This window comes from Jaculus jaculus, chromosome 20 (assembly GCF_020740685.1).
Source record: "Jaculus jaculus isolate mJacJac1 chromosome 20, mJacJac1.mat.Y.cur, whole genome shotgun sequence".
In the NCBI taxonomy this organism is placed as follows: domain Eukaryota; kingdom Metazoa; phylum Chordata; class Mammalia; order Rodentia; family Dipodidae; genus Jaculus; species Jaculus jaculus.
This window is the reverse complement of record NC_059121.1, coordinates 13,203,638-13,219,480: the sequence shown is the minus strand read 5'-3', so window position 1 is coordinate 13,219,480 and position 15,843 is coordinate 13,203,638. Positions and strand designations below refer to the sequence as shown.

The window sequence follows — 15,843 nt, the reverse complement described above, 5'->3', positions numbered from 1 at the left end:
ATAAATAAAATATATTTTAAAAAAGAATCTGAGTTTTAGGACAAGGTTTTGATCTGTGGAGACCTGGGGAAGGGATGATGTTTGAATCCTTTGATGTGCCCAGCCGGGTGCCCGTTTTCTCCTCATCTTGCTACACAAGTTACATCTAAATTGATAACAGATGGTACAAGTGCCAGGGTCCCTGACAATTTTGATGGGTAATACTCACAAGTAAGTATGACGCATGAGCGACTAAGAGAAGTGGGCCAAAGCATTGGGTGACAGATCTGTAAGTGGACCAGGAAGCCAGGATTGATTTTTGTCCCTGGTTTGTTGAGAATTCAGGCTCCGTAATCAAGACAAACAAAGCCTAGACTCCAAACAAGCTTTGTTGAGATGAGGCATTTCCCTCCCTGTGTCCACCACTCTTCTTGCACCGTATTGCGTCTTTAGCCAAGGTTTTCTCTCCCCGAGGTTAGAAGGGAAGAGGAGGTCTCTCAGCTCCACTCTGGCAGGGTGCCTAACAGGGACATTGTGAGCCAACCACTTTGTTCTAATAGGACTATGGACTTGCACACCTCCAGGGAGGGTTAGGGGCAATTCCTTCTAGCTTATTCCTGTAGTCCTTCTTGGATTCTGAGACCCTCCTGGCTAATTCTACTCTAGCAGGATTTTCCTGTCTCCGTCTCTTTTGGATTTTAAAAAACCCAACTCAGGGCTGGAGAGATTGCTTAGCAGTTAAGTTGCTTGCCTGCGAAGCCTAAGGACCCATGTTCAACTCTCCAGATCCCACATCAGGCAGACACACAAAAGTGAGGCAAGTGCAAGGTCGCACATGCCCGCTAGGTGGTACAAGTGTCTGGAGTTGATTGCACTGGCTGAAGTCCTGGTGTACCAATCTTCTCTCTCTCTCTCTCCACAAAGAAAAAAAGAGAGAGAAGAAGAAATAAATACCAAAAAAATAAAAATTAAAAAAAAAACGCAATTCAACAAAATGAATTAATCTACTTATTATCATGCTAAATTTTCAAACCCAAATTTATTGATCCAGGACTCTAGGGAGATGGCTTAGTGGAAATAGCACTTACCTCACAATCATGAGTACTGCAGTCAGCGCCTATTGCAAGTGCCAAGTGTGCATGGCAGCCCACTTGTAACCCCTGCACGTGGGAGGCAGGGCACCAGATGCCCAGGGCAGACTGCCTAGCTAGACTAGGTAAATCAGCTCTGGGAGTAACTGAGACCACAGGGCAATCTAACCTATGGTCTCCACGTGCATGCATGTGCATGTACCCATGATTATAGGAACACACATCCACACATTGCACACACACGTGCATGTGTGTGCGCACACACACATACACAGGTCAAAAATAAAACCAACTTATGGACTGTTGCAGTCAGGTTTGCATTGCTGGTAGAAATCACCCAACCAAGAGCAACTTGTGGGAATAAAGGTTTATTTGGCTTACAGGCTCAAGGGGAAGCTCCACGATGGCAGGGGGAAACGATGGTATGAGCAGAGGGTGGACATCACCCCCTGGTCAACATAAGGTAGACCATAGCATCAGGAGAGTGTGCCAAACACTGGCATGGGGAAATTGGTTATAACATCCATAAGCCCGCCCCCAATGATACATGGCCTCCTGGAGGTGTTAATTCCCAAATCTCCATCAGCGGGGAACCTCGCATTCAGCACACCTAGGTTGATGGAGGACACCTGACTCAAACCACCACATGGTCCCAATAGATACCAGTCTTCTCTGGATGCTTAGGTAATTTTAGAAAGTACTGAGGAAAGACTTGATCAGGGATAACTGAAACTTTTTCCTGTGGTATAAAGGAACTAGAATGGAGCCAGGAAAATGACACTATGTAAAGGGAAATCATTATTAATAGCTATCTTAAGTGAATGCATTCTCTATGCTAGGCACTAAGCTACCCACCAAAGTGAATTGTTTTTCATAGATTATTTCATTTAATCCTCACCTAAAGTAAGTATCATTCACTATCAAACTGTTCAGTTAAGCTTAAGGCTAAGTGGGGTTGTAAAGGTGATTTACTGGTTAAGGTGCGTGCCTGCAAAGCCTAAGGACCCAGGTTCGGTTCCCCAGTGCTCATGTAAGCCAGATGCACAAGGTGGCGCATGCGTCTGGAAGTCATTTGCAGTGGGTAGAGGCCCTGACACTCCCACCTTCTCTCTCTCTCTCTCCCTCTTTCTCTCTCTCTCAAATAAAAAACATATATTTTCAAAAAAGAAGCTTAAGTGACAGGCTCCATGTCACAGAACTGGTAAATAGGAGAGGCAAGTTTGTCAAACAAGTCAACCTTACTCAGCGTGGGTTCTTTCTGTTGTTGAGTTCCATCCCTCTGCCAAGGAAAAGACTGTCTCCCAAGTATTTTCAATGTAATTCTAAGCTGTGAGTCTCAGCCTTAGGATACTTGGTCCTGTCCCACACCCCAGAGGACACTTGACCATATCTGGGAACATGGTTGGTTTTCCCAGATAATGGGGACAGCTTAGTCTCTGGAGGCCAAGAACACTATGGGTGCCGTTAGATGCTCAGGACAGCCTCCTACACACACACACAAATGTGGCCCAAAATGTCACTAATGCTGGGGTAGAAACTGACCTGAAGAATGGTGTGGGGTTTGAAAGCCACGTCAGAAAGAGCAGGTGGTTTCGTCTGTCACTCACACGCTTTACTACCCTCACAGATGACAGCAGCCTTCTGAACTTAACGCCCTACCCTCTGGTTAGAAGACGGAAGAGAAGGTTTTTCGGGCTCTGTTGTCTTGTTTCCAGCTAGGACGTCCCTCCGGGAAACCCACCGTGGAGATCACCTTGAAAAAAAAAATCACAAAACCTGAAGACATCCACACAGCCGGACACCGTGGTTGGTTTTGACTGTGTTTTCTTGGCTTCCTTATTACCTTTACCCGCCTCTCTGCCCTTTTAACTGATTTTACACTTGAAAAGCAGCTGCCATCGAGAAAAATAAGAAAGAAAGAACAGATTCAAATAGCAGGCTGTTTTTAAAAGGATTTTTAAAGTTGACATTGTGCATGTCTGCTCTAAATCATACCATGACAAATGCAAGAATTATGATTTTTAAATGACTCAAAGGTTTTTTTAAAATGTATTATACAGAGAAGAAATTATTTCACATATAATAGTATATCTATAGCTCTTGCTGATCTCATGTTAACAATTTATCATATATGAAAGAAGTCTTTAAATATAGAAATCTATTTAAAACTGCAAAACTGTGTTCAAAGATCCAATCTATCAGTATCATTAGACACAATATTATAACCAAACATGTTACCTGTTGCTTTCCCTGTACTCATTTACATTTAGTCTTCCATTCTGTCAGAACCTAAAAGTGTCAACATAAAAAGATCTTAATTTATAATGCAAGGAAAACCATAGATGAAAAGTGCATACGTTTTGTAAATACACAGTAGTCCTTAAGCCTTCATATGGCGCACATGGCAACTCATTTCCTTTTGATCCAATGGTGTCTCTCTTTTTCTTTTATTCAGCTTCTTGGAGAATGACGTTACCCAGTTAGGAAATGGTGTCGTAATATATCCACTTACCGTCCGATGTGCAATTGAGTATTATCACATTTTGTTCTAGTTGAACTCAGAAGCATGGTGTCCACACATCTGCATAGTGTTCAGTCGCATAGGGCATGCTGGAATTAGCTCAGATCGTTAAAAAAAAAGAAAAAAGAAAATACTTAACATTTTATGTTGTTGATGAAACATTTTAGTTAAGCTAAGCTTGGCTCATTTTAGATGACTATGCAAGTCCGGCTTTTCCAACGTGTGCTCTGTATCTTGTCTTTCCCTCGGGCCCTTGAAAGCAGGACACATTAAGCAATACTGTACATTAGACGTGGGGGAGCTCCGTGCTGCGTTTCCTTCACTCCTCACAGCTCGCTGTGTGCTTCCTCCACTAAACTTACAACATGGCACAAATTCTGTTATGGTTTTCCCCCTATTCTTCCTTTGACCCATTTTCCCCCAGATAGAATTTCCCGCGAGTTGAAAGATGAAGTTTTTTAACTTCTTGCCTTCTTTTTCATACCTAAAACATCTTCAAGTCAGAGGCAACGAGTGTCCACTATAAATAGGCTGAACTTCACGCCTACAAGTGGTTTATCCAAGACACATCTTTAAACCAAAGCCTGGACATGCATTGCGTGGGCACTAGCATCTTGACCTAAAAATGAAAAATAATAGAGCCTTTAGCTTCCTTGAAGATGAAGAATGTGGACAATTAGTGTGTTGGGTTCAATTGTATGAAATTGCTGACATTTGACTGGTTTTGCTCTACAAAACAATGGCAACGCCATGTAGTTCAAATTAATATCTAGAGTGGGAACTAGACAGCACTTGGACTTCTCTTCTAGCTTTTTGTATTAAAAGTGAAAGAATTTTTGGTGAGAAGGGACCTCAGAAGGCTGTGGCTGGTCTCTTTTGGATCTCACCAGTTGCTAGAAGCCTTACGTTGGCCATCAATGTTGTGTTCCGAGGAGCAGTCAGTCGTTGATGAGCAGTTCCGAGAAGGTCTGGCTTCTCAAATAGAAGTACCTCTGATAAATTATATGGAAAAAGTGACCATATTTTAAATGAAATACTCACTAAATAACTGTGGAAACGTGTTATTTGAAGACTGTAGGCTGGCGGTGGCGCTTGCAAAGCAAGCAATCCCTCCCAGACTCTCCTGCCTGCTACCCCGGCTTTCCATAAACCAAGCTTGAGGAAGGTCTAATTTGCTTTCCTGAATCTGGTCCGTCTTCACCCCCTGAGGTTATCTCAATTAAAGGCCACTGTTTTCAGATCGCCGTGTCCCTAGCAACCAGCTCGGCCCTCTGCGGATTATCTGACTTTATTGACCCTTACTTCAAGCTCATCGCTAGCAATCCACGCAAAGTGACTAAGTGACACGGCCAACCTTGGTGTCCAGCATGTTCTTCTAAAGGCCTGACCCAAGTCACTTCCACTCTGCTCACAGCCTGCTCAGCCCCACCTTCTGTGCAATTGTCCTTTGTATAACTGAAGACTGTTAATCAATTCAGGTCTCACCTCCATGTCTGGGAAGGCTGTCTTAGCTATTCATGGAGATGGGAAAACTCATCTAATTACCCAGCCAGACTTTCCATATCTAACGTAATAGAGTCAGCCACCTTATCTTTTATTCCGTGCCTGTTTTCCGGTCTTTGATCAGTTTTATAGTTCCTGTAGACACACTCCAAGATTTATAGATGCTCTTTCAGCAACGGGTCCTAAAATGACACTTAGTACTTAACGGTTTGATAACTACATTGGCTCATGGTTGCCATGGGTAACTCACCATCTCTCTGTCAGACATGTCAGTGAATTTTGCAGGAGCTGCCCCCTCTCTCCTCTGACCTGCCAAAGGACTTTCTCAGGTGTGACTCCACGGGATGAACCTTTGCTCTCTCCGGCTTTGAGATTAGCAGAAACATTCCGCAATCTCTAGGAGTAAGGAGAGAACACTGAACCTATCTTCTTTAATGTACCCATGTGCTTAAGCAGAAAGGAATGAAACTTTTTGTGGCACACACTCATTTTCACACCATATTTTTAATATCCTATGTTAGTTATCCCTCCCTCCTCCCCAGATTACAAAGAATGTATGTCCTTTGTGGGAAACCTTAAAACTACCAACACACAGAAAGGAAAGAAACTTCCCACGGACTCTATGTCAATCATGGGGTTTAATTTTGGGGGGATTTTCACCAGTGAGGATTGAGTCCAGAGATTTTCGGATCATATACATGAAATGCCCCCAAGGCCAAAGGGTCTCTGATGATCTGACCACCGACGTTTGGTGTGCATTAGATGCAGATTCGCCGCAGAGTTCTGATTGTACCGCTATTCGGGAGTGTAAAGAAAGCTTTAGGAGTAGCCCAGCTCTCCTGCAATGTATAAAGGCTCCTGAGGAGATGTCTAACATACCTCCTAACCGTTAGGTTCCTTGGTGCAGCGGGAGGAACAGTCAGGATGTTTGCTAATACTGCCCCTGGGGAGAGCTAAGCTTTGGCATGAGGGGAGCAAGTAACACCAAGTGCAAAAGGAGCTACCTTACCTTAGACAACAGACAAATGGGCCAGATTAACAGTCATTGTCGAGAATTTCAGACCGTACGCGTCTCATTGTGGAAAGAACTAGGGATATCTGTCACACAGCTCAACTTCCCACCCCACACACCCGTGCCTAAGCAACGTCTGTAGTTTCCTATTGACCTAGAATATTTACCACACACACACAAAAATGCTGAACTTTCAGCTAGGATGAGGAAAAGCAATAGGTCTATTGCCCTCACAAGAAATCACTGAATGTAAACATAGTCTACAATCGACCCAAGAACATAAAACACTCGAGTATATTATAAAGATGACATTCCAACTCTGAGAAAAAGATGGATAATTAAGTTATATTGCATACAACTGGTTAGACTTTCATGGAGGAAATATTAGACTGATACCTCAGAGCTTTCATCAAAATACATTTGGATATAATGAATATTTAAATATTAAAGCACATAAGTGAACAAAGATTGGCAGTCAGTGTGGGTAAATTTGTAATTTTCATGGGCTGGAAGCTTTGCTAAGCATTATACCAAAGGAAAGAATGATAAAGAAAAAATGGATGTATTAAACTAATTAAAAATGCAATACACAGCTGAGTGTGGTGGTCCATGCCTTTAATCCCTTCACTCGGGAAGCAGAGGTAGGAGGTTTGCTGTGAGTTCGAGGCTAGCCTGGGACTACAGAGTGAGACCCTACCTTGAAAAAGAAAGAAAGAAAGAAAATACAAAACTCCTGTACAGGAAATGGGTAATCAAATTAGAGAAAACAATGTTTGATACTTGCAAGAAGGAATCTAGATCACTAATGTATCAAACTTACACCGTGTGGAGAAGCTCCACGATTGACAGAAGCTCTGTACTTTTCCCATTGACTGCTTGTTTGATTGTCTGTCTATGCCAACAAGCTGGAAAAACAAAGGGTAACAATATATATCTGCTTAATATTGTTTTCCCAACTCCTAACACACAAACCAAATGCTGAAAACCTACTCATTGAATGAATGAATGACATAAATAATATTGTATGATTCAAAAGGAATCAAACATTCCAGTAGAAAATTAAGCAAAGAATACAAAATAACAATGTACCAGAACAAGAAATAATCCACAAATAACAAATATGAAAGCACTTAAATATAATGGTAACCAAAATTCCAAATATAACAAACTCGGAAAGGCTGAAGAATAAAGAATGAAAGTTCCCAAAGAAATCTGAAAATGAACAAGTCAACAAAAGTAGAACTTGATGCAATCTTTCTGGAAAATATTTTGGCACTACATTTTTCCTGAACACCCAGTAATTCCACACTAGAGAAATTCACCTTTAAAAACTTTAGCAAAAAAAAAAAAAAAAGTGAGCTAAGATGCATTTATTCATTATTTTTTTAAAAACTTACACAAGGAATGGTGTTTTGTAAATAAGGCTACATTATATGGCTAAATATAGTAAATCCCTTCAATGGAATACTGTGCACTAATTAAGAATAAATGCCATGTGTGTTTCTTGAAATGTGCAAGCTATATTGTTGAACGGCAAAGAAGTTACACAAGACTGTCTAGAGTGTGATTCCTTTTTAAAAACATATCTATACATGTGTGCATTAAAGAGTCTGAAAGAATGTTTGACAAAAGGATAAGCATTTATCTCTGGGAGGTGAGATTTTGGAACAATTATATTTTTGTTTTGCATATCTGACTTTTTCACAATGAGCATGTAGTATCTGTATAATTTTTTCAGGGAATAAACAATGATGTTCACAATATATATATATATTTAATGAAAAACATGTTATAAAACAGTATATATATATATATATATAGTATTACACAATATTTGTACAAAAGAAAATTACATATAAATGTATCTATGTATGTACATACATGCATACAGAAGTTAGAAGGACATACACTACAATGTTAATTGCAGTTATCTATGGGTAATGGGAGTATGGGTTGATTTTTTTTTTCCTTTTGCTTTTCTGTGTTTTCTAATTTTTCTACAACGAACATGTATTACTTGTGTAATAAAAACTAATAATAAAAGTTTTAAAAATTTGGAAAAGAGAGAGGCATTTTGGATCTTCACTTGTCCTCCCCGGCTCTGCCCTTGCTTGCCTTCTTCCTGTGGCTAAAATGTGGACAGCAGGATGTGGAGCAGAAATGTCAGAGCAGCTTAAGAAAATAAAAAAGGGTGGAACGATGAGTGGGAAGGGAGGAGGGGAGGAGAAGAAGGAGAAAAAAGAGGAGAGAAAACTGTTCAGCTCCTCTGATATGATATGTACATGAAGAAAAATCCACAGAGTTAAATCGCTTTATTTTCTAATGAAAGGATACACTTGTGAGTGTGCATACACGCACACGTGGACACACACGCAAATGAAATTCTGACAGGAGCAGATCTCACGAATTTTGTCAAAAGACACGCTGTTGGGTGTGCTGGCTACGGTGTGTAACTGAGACACACACACACACACACACACACACACACACACACACACACACCTTTGTCTGAATCTCAGTGTGTTGCAACCGAGGACAGGATTGGGAGGCCCTTGTTCCAATGTCGGTTTTCTCCATCCTTTGGTCATCCAACTCCAGATTTCATAAGGGCATTGACAGTTTAAAGTGCAGGCTGCGTTTCCGGGCTCCCTTGGATGCGAGGGTAGCTATAGAGCTTAATACTGACCAACAGTACGCAGTTTCCTGTGAGTGGGAGTGTGAAGTTTCTAAGTAATATCTTTGACATTGCTAATAAGAATTTCATGCTCTTCGTTCCTTCCTTATGGAAAGATCGGGAGCTGGAGCAACTATTCTGGAGCCAAAAATGGAACTGTATGGTTCACAGAAATTTGGGGGTCTTTTATAAAAAAATTTTTAGTTTTTAGTACTGAGGGTTGAAGTCAGGACCTTGCCAAGCAAACACTGTGCCACCAAGCCAGCCCTAGCTCTAGCTCTCTGTCTTATCACTTTTTGTTTTGAGATAGGATCTCACTATATTGCCCATTTATGCACTGTGGTCCTCCTGCCTCTCTTCCCGTGTATTACAAGCCTGAGTCACGGGGCCCGGCTGCAAGTGTCTCAGCCGGCGTGGGGCACTGACCTTTATACTATCACCTACAAAAATCAATCAGCCAATCAATCAAATCATACCTGTCTCATGACGTGAATAAAGGGACTCTTTGTACAGAGGTACCTCCTCTCCAAATTCATTGTGTCACTTTCCTGGGAATAAAGAGGAAATAATATTACCTGAATCACAAGAGGTCCAGGCATCTAACAATGTAGTCTCTTGCAGTTGCAGTCACCTTCTCATTGCTGGCACAAAGCATGTGACCAAAAGCAGCTTGTGGGAGGAAAGGGTTGATTTGGGCTTACAGGCTCGAGGGGAAGCTCCATGGTGGCAGGGCAAATGTGACATGAGCCGAGGTGGGCATCGCCTCCTGGACGATATCCGATAAACAACTGCAGCAGGAGAGGCATCAAATACTGGCAAGTGGGAGTGGCTGTCACACCCGTGAGCCCGTCCCCCCAAACACACTTCCTCTAGCAAGGCTCTAATTCCCAAATTGCCATCAAGTGGGAATCAAATATTTAAAACATGAAGTTTATGGGGACACCTAATTCAAACCATTACACTTGCCTAGAAGATCTTCTATTAAAAAAATTAAACAGGGCTGGAGAGATGGCTTAGTGGTTAAGGCACTTGCCTGCAAAGCCAAAGGACCCAGGTTTGACTCCCCAGGACCTATGTAAGCCAGGTGTATAAGGTGGTCACATGTGTCTGGAATTTGTTTGTAGTGGCTGCATGTCCTGGTGTGCCCATTCTTTCTCCCTCACTCACTGTCTCTTTGATTCTCTCCTTCAAAGAAATAAATTTAAAAAAAAAAATAAACAAAGCATTGAACACTGCTGGAGACCAGCTGGGGAAATGAAAAACTTTTATACAGTATTATTTGAACATGGTGGGCATGTAGCTCCGTGGGACAGAACAGTTGCCTAGCGTGCATGCAGCCCTGCATTTGAGCCCCAGCATTAGAAAATCTTGAGAGGAATATAGAGGAGGAGGAAATGTAAATGAAAGGGTGAAATGGTTTCCACATACAAACAATTAAACTTGATCCTTACCTCTTATCACATGAGAAATAAGTCCAAGTTGATTCCTGACATAAAGAGAAAATGAAAGCAAGATACTTACAGAAAGTCACCTGAGAGATTATCTTTACACACTCGGCGTTGTAAGATAGCTCCTACAGGACACAAACAACTCTGGCAAACTATCCGACACCTAGTAAAATAGAACGTATCTGTATCTATGTCTGTATATATGTCCTATGATATTATGTGTATATAGTACATGATACAATAATTTCCCACCCCAGCAAAAAGCCAACAGAAATAAATGCATGTGTTTGTAGAGGCATATACTTTTAATAGTCTTGACTTCTGAGCAAGCAGGCAGGATAGGCATGATTCAGCCCCGCTTACATAGATGAGATCACCGTAGGGAGTTTGCCTGCATGTGCATGTGTCAATGAGGTCATTGTGTGAAGTGTGCCTGGGTCGGGCACTCCCTATGTAAGCACCCTGTGGCTGGAACAAAGAGCCCAGCCCTGTTCTGCCTTGCTTAGCATCGCAACTGGAGTCCGTGAATGTCTACTTTGCATACCTTCTTCCAGCTGGGCTCACTATCCCCCCCACACACAAATCCCCCCGGAGTTGCCCTTTCCTGACAGTGTTGTCAAAGATAGAAGAATGGCCACAGTGATATTATTTGTTATCACCAAAACTTGAAAATAATTCAAAGATCCATCAACAGAACAGATAAATAGATCATGGCATATTCATATAACTGGACGCTATATAGCTGTAGAGAGAATGAACTCAAAATAAATTTTAAAAACTAAATAAAAATTTTTGAAAAGACCTGGAGAATTGGCTTGGCAGCTAAAATGCTCACTTGCAAATTCTTAACAACCCAGGTTAGATTCCCCAATACCCACATAAAGCCAGATGCACAAAAATGGCTCGTGCATCTGGGATTTGTTTGCAGTGGCTGGAGGCCCTGGCCCACCCATTTTCTCTGTCTGTCTCTCCTCTCTCTCTCCTTGCAAATAAATAAATATTATAATAAATAATAAATAAAATGAGAATGAACTCATTGAAACTGCATACAACCTTGTGAAAGAATATAGTCATTATAAAATTGAACCATAAAAACCAAAAGGTAAAAGAATAGTTAATGCAATCTGTAGCTACCATTCTGGGCAGCTGAATGATGAATGCAGAGGCTTCAAGAAACAAATATAGGCAGGGCTTTCAGCAACTGTGCAGTTTCCTCCTTGCACGCTTAGATCCACTTGCTGTTCACAGTGGCTTGACTGCATCTGGGTACAGCTGCTTCTGGATTCTCTTGTCACCATGCCTGAGGGAACCATCCGCAACCACAACATGCACAGGTCCTCCCAAGACTGTAGCTGATACCCATTCTGTCCCTTCTCAGCCACCTCATGCAGCTGTCCTTTATTCCAGACTGGCACTTCCGGGCTGCCTGGTAGGATGGTCAAACACTCCCCCTCAAGTTGTCTGAGGCCTTCGTTGCCATGCCCTTGCTAGACTGTTTGCTACACTTTCCTATTTGACAGTTAAGCCTGGGCTTGGGCACTGCAACTGATGACCCACAGGCCTCTTGTGTGACAAGCCTCTACCTACTCTTTTGAATTGTTCATGCATTTATTTACTTATTTGAGAGACAGAGAGAGCAAATGAACCCTGGAATGCATGTGCCACCTTGGGCATCTGCCTAAAAGTAGGCACTGGGGAATTGAACCTGGGTCCTTAGGTTTTTCAGGAAAGTGCCTTAACCATGAATCCATCTCTCTAGCCCTCCTCTGCATTTTAGTTATGGTCGAGTAGCCCTATCACTTAATGATGGGCAAGGACAACCATCCCTGTCATGATGGGACCGTTTTTCCTGACAGCTTACTGGCATGAGGAAGCTACAGGACCCCAGGAGCCACTAAGGTTTCTTTAGTTGTAAAATACCTTTAGTAGTTGCTCACAAGCAGAGATAGAGAGATGGGGGGGGGGGGCAGAACAGGGCTTCTTGCCACTGCAAATGAATTCCAGATGTGTGTGCCATTTTGTGCATCTGGTTTTATGTGGGTGCTGGGGAATTGAACCCAGGCTGTCAGGCTTTACAAGCAAGTGCCTTAACCACTGAGCCACCTCTCCATCCCTGCAGCTTGGTTCATTTTCCCTTCCCTAGGATCTAAGACCGCTGGGCCCACAGATTCTAGCGAGGGGAAGTGCAGATTCCTCAGCAAGTCAAAGGTCTCTTCTACATCACTCCTTCGCTTTTGCATCCATATATCCGTTCTATTGCAGCCGCAGACTCTAGAGTGAGCATCTATTTAAGCACATAGCACTGGGGAGGGCGAGAGAAAGAGACTGGACACATGGGCCACTTTTGTGCATGGTTTTACATGGGTCCTGGGGAACTGAGCCTGGGCCAGTAAGCTTCACAAGCAAGTGCCTTTAACCACGAGCCATCTCCCTCACGCCCACTTGAGTTCTACAGGCATAAATCCTAGGTTTGATGGTGGGACTGACTTGGTAGTAAGAGAGGAGAAGAGATCAGTGAAGGAATAAAATTTTGAGATGAAATCCCTCCAAAGTTGGGTATATACCTCAGTAGTACGGTGTGTGCCCCGCATGTGGAAAGCCCTGGCTTGGTTCTCACCATGAGAAAAAATAATAATAACCTGTTCATATTTTTTAAAAAAGGAAGAATTAAAAGGAAGGAGGGCCAGGTGTGGTGGTGCACACCTTTAATCCTAGCACTTGGAAGGCAGAGGTAGGAGGATCTCCATGGGTTCGAGGTCACCCTGAGACTACATAGTGAATTCCAGGTCAGCCTGGGCCAGAGTGAGACTTTACCTCAAAAAAACAAAAAAAAAAAAAAAAAAGAGAGAAAGGGGGCCAAAGATGCCCCATATCAGATTAATAAAGTTAGACTCTCTGGAGGTGGGATTTATACCACAGGGTGTTTGGGCAGGTAGGTTTATTGTTCTTGGTTGTGTTGGATTTGTCTAGTTTGGGAGGGGTGTTGGTTGGTTGGTTGTTTTAACAGCCTCGCACTCTGTAGCTCAGGCTTCCCTGGAACTGACTATGTAGCCAAGTTGTCCTCAGACTTGCAGCAATCCTCCTGCCTCAACCTCCCAACTTCTGGGAGTAAAGATAAGAGAAACCCCGCCTGCCGAGTGTTTTTTAAATTCTCCATATAGCTAGACTGAGGGTCCCTGGTGCAGCAGCACAGGAGCCACGGTGAGTGAAGTACAAGGGAAGGTGCTCTGCGGACCTAGGATTCCTATGTAGTCTCTGGGTGGCCTTGAGCTCATAGTGATCCTCCCATCTCTGCCTGCCTAGTGCTGGAGTTAAAAGGGTGCACCAGCACACCCGGCTGAGCCTCTTCTTTCCTAACGAAGGCAGAAACAAAGTCTCAGCTACAGGGTGCTATGAACGCACACAGAGTGAAGGTATGAAGTCAGCTTGAGGAGGGCCGGGAAGGTGGCTTAGTGGTTAAAGGCACTTGCTTGCAAAGCCTCGCAGCCTGGGTTCAGTTCCCGGTACCCATGTGAAGCCAGATGCAGAAAGTGACATATGCGTCTGTAGTTCATTTGCAGTGGCAAGAGGCCCTGGCACGCCTATTCTCTCCCTCTCTCTTTCTGCCTGAAAATAAATAAATAAAACGTTTTGTTTTAAAAAAAAATGATCTTGCCGGGCATGGTGGCGCACGCCTTTAATCCCAGCACTCAGGAGGCAGAGGTAGGAGGATCACTGTGAGTTCGAGGCCACCCTGAGACAACAGAATGAATTCCAGGTCAGCCTGGGCTAGAGCGAGACCCTACCTTGAAAAACCAAAAAAAAGAAAGAAATTATCTTCAATAGGATAGCAAACTTACTCATGAACTATAATAGAACTTCATGGGTCTGCAGAGGCCACTTGACTGGCTGGAGGTTAAATGTAACATGGCGCCAGGTTTGCGCAGCTGTTTCTTCTCCAGCCACGTCTATCCGGGCACCGGCAAGGAGGGGGAGGAGACGTTCTTTGACATTTGAAACGGTTGCCACCACTTCACAGCTGCCTTGGGAATTCTCTGCCTCCTGCGGGCTCCCCTAGACTATGACATTGCAGGCTGACCTCCCCCAGGGGACAATGGGGAGCAGAAGAAGTGCTCATAAACCCAAGCAGAGCTCTGACTGGAAGAGCTGGGAAAGAGGAAGATGTTCACAGTAGCTTCCTGAGCCATGATTAACATGAAGTAAACCTGTATGAACCTTATGTGGGTTACTAACTTTGCTCCGCTCTGTACACGAATGTTTGACCATCACCAGACTAGGATTAAAAAAAATTCTCACATCATCTTCTTCCCATGCCCCTTTAAAAATCAACATTCCCCCAAAGGAGCCAATATTATAATTTCTGTACCCATACATTAATTTCTTAAAATTTTAATTTATATGCAGGCAGGGATAAACACACAGAGAGAGAGAGAGAGAGACAGGGAGGAGAGGATGTGTGTACCAGACCCTCTAGCCACTGCATGTGAACCCCAGATGCATGCGCCACTTTGTGCATCTGGCTTTACGTGAGTACTGGGGGATTGAATCCTGGTCATTAGGCTTTGCAGGCAAGCTCCTTGAACATTATCTTTCTCCAGCCCCCATACATTAATTTTGGACTATTCTTTACTTTTATAGATATGGAATCATAGCTAGGCATGGTAGCACATGCCTTTAATCCCAGCACTTGGGAGGCAGAGGTAGGAGGATCGCCATGAGTTCAAGGCCACCCTAAGACTACATAGTGAATCCCAGGTCAGCCTGGGCTAGAGTGAGACCCTACCTCACAAACCGAAAAATAAAAAGGATGGAATCATACAATGTATACTCTTGTATACATTCATTTAGCTTTTGAGGGTCATCCATGGCTTCTCAACTTGTTTCCTATTACGAAGTCTCATCTAAATCAGCCCCAACTGGCTTATCCAGTGCCTGGTCGGTCAACTGTTCCAAGGTGTTTACTTTTATGGTTTCAAGATCCAATGCCCTGAGCATGCAAGGCGAGACTTTCACCACTGAGCTATATCTACAGCCCTATATACATATCAGTCTTTTGTGGGCATATAAGCTTATTTCTCCTGGTAAATATGTATATCTACATATATCTGCATATATGTACATAAATACAAATATGTGTAGATATACTAAAAATGGAATTGTTGGCTCATAGAATAACATGTGTGTGACTACATTAGAAATCACCAGTTTCACATAATCATTGTACTATTTTATGTTCCCAAATGGCTCCATATCTTTGCTAATAATAGATACTGTCAGATCTGGGGACCAGCAGTTAGCTTTGTAGTGGATGTGAGAAACAATGCTTCTGAAGAAGACTTTAGGAAACCTCTTGTCTACTCTGGAACTAATGCACTAAGCCAAACCTGAACAGCCTAATGAAAAACCCTAAAAGGTTTCTGAGCTCTTGGCTGAAGTACAGGGTACAGTCCACTTAGCAACTAGTCTCAAGTACTTTTGTGCTTGGGATCAGAATGGGGTTTGCCTGCAGGATAGTCTGTTACCATAGCACCAGCTTTTCCAGCGGGGTCTGTCATAATGTCAGAGGCTGTCTCCAGGTAGGAGGAACAAGCCAGGAATGAAGTGTCTCTAACCAT

At 42.9% G+C, this 15,843-nt stretch overlaps 1 protein-coding gene across 1 annotated transcript in view; it reads left to right on the top strand.

Annotated features, from left to right (window-relative positions):
* The window catches only part of LOC101614943 (regulator of G protein signaling 7 binding protein), a 125,705-nt gene extending 119,475 nt beyond the window's left edge, over positions 1 to 6,230 (top strand). The window contains exon 6 of the mRNA XM_004671202.2: positions 2,698 to 6,230. Coding sequence (XP_004671259.1) covers positions 2,698 to 2,789 — 92 coding nt within the window. The 3' untranslated portion in view covers positions 2,790 to 6,230. The remainder of the gene's footprint in view (positions 1 to 2,697) is intronic.
* Positions 6,231 to 15,843: the final 9,613 nt, after the last annotated feature.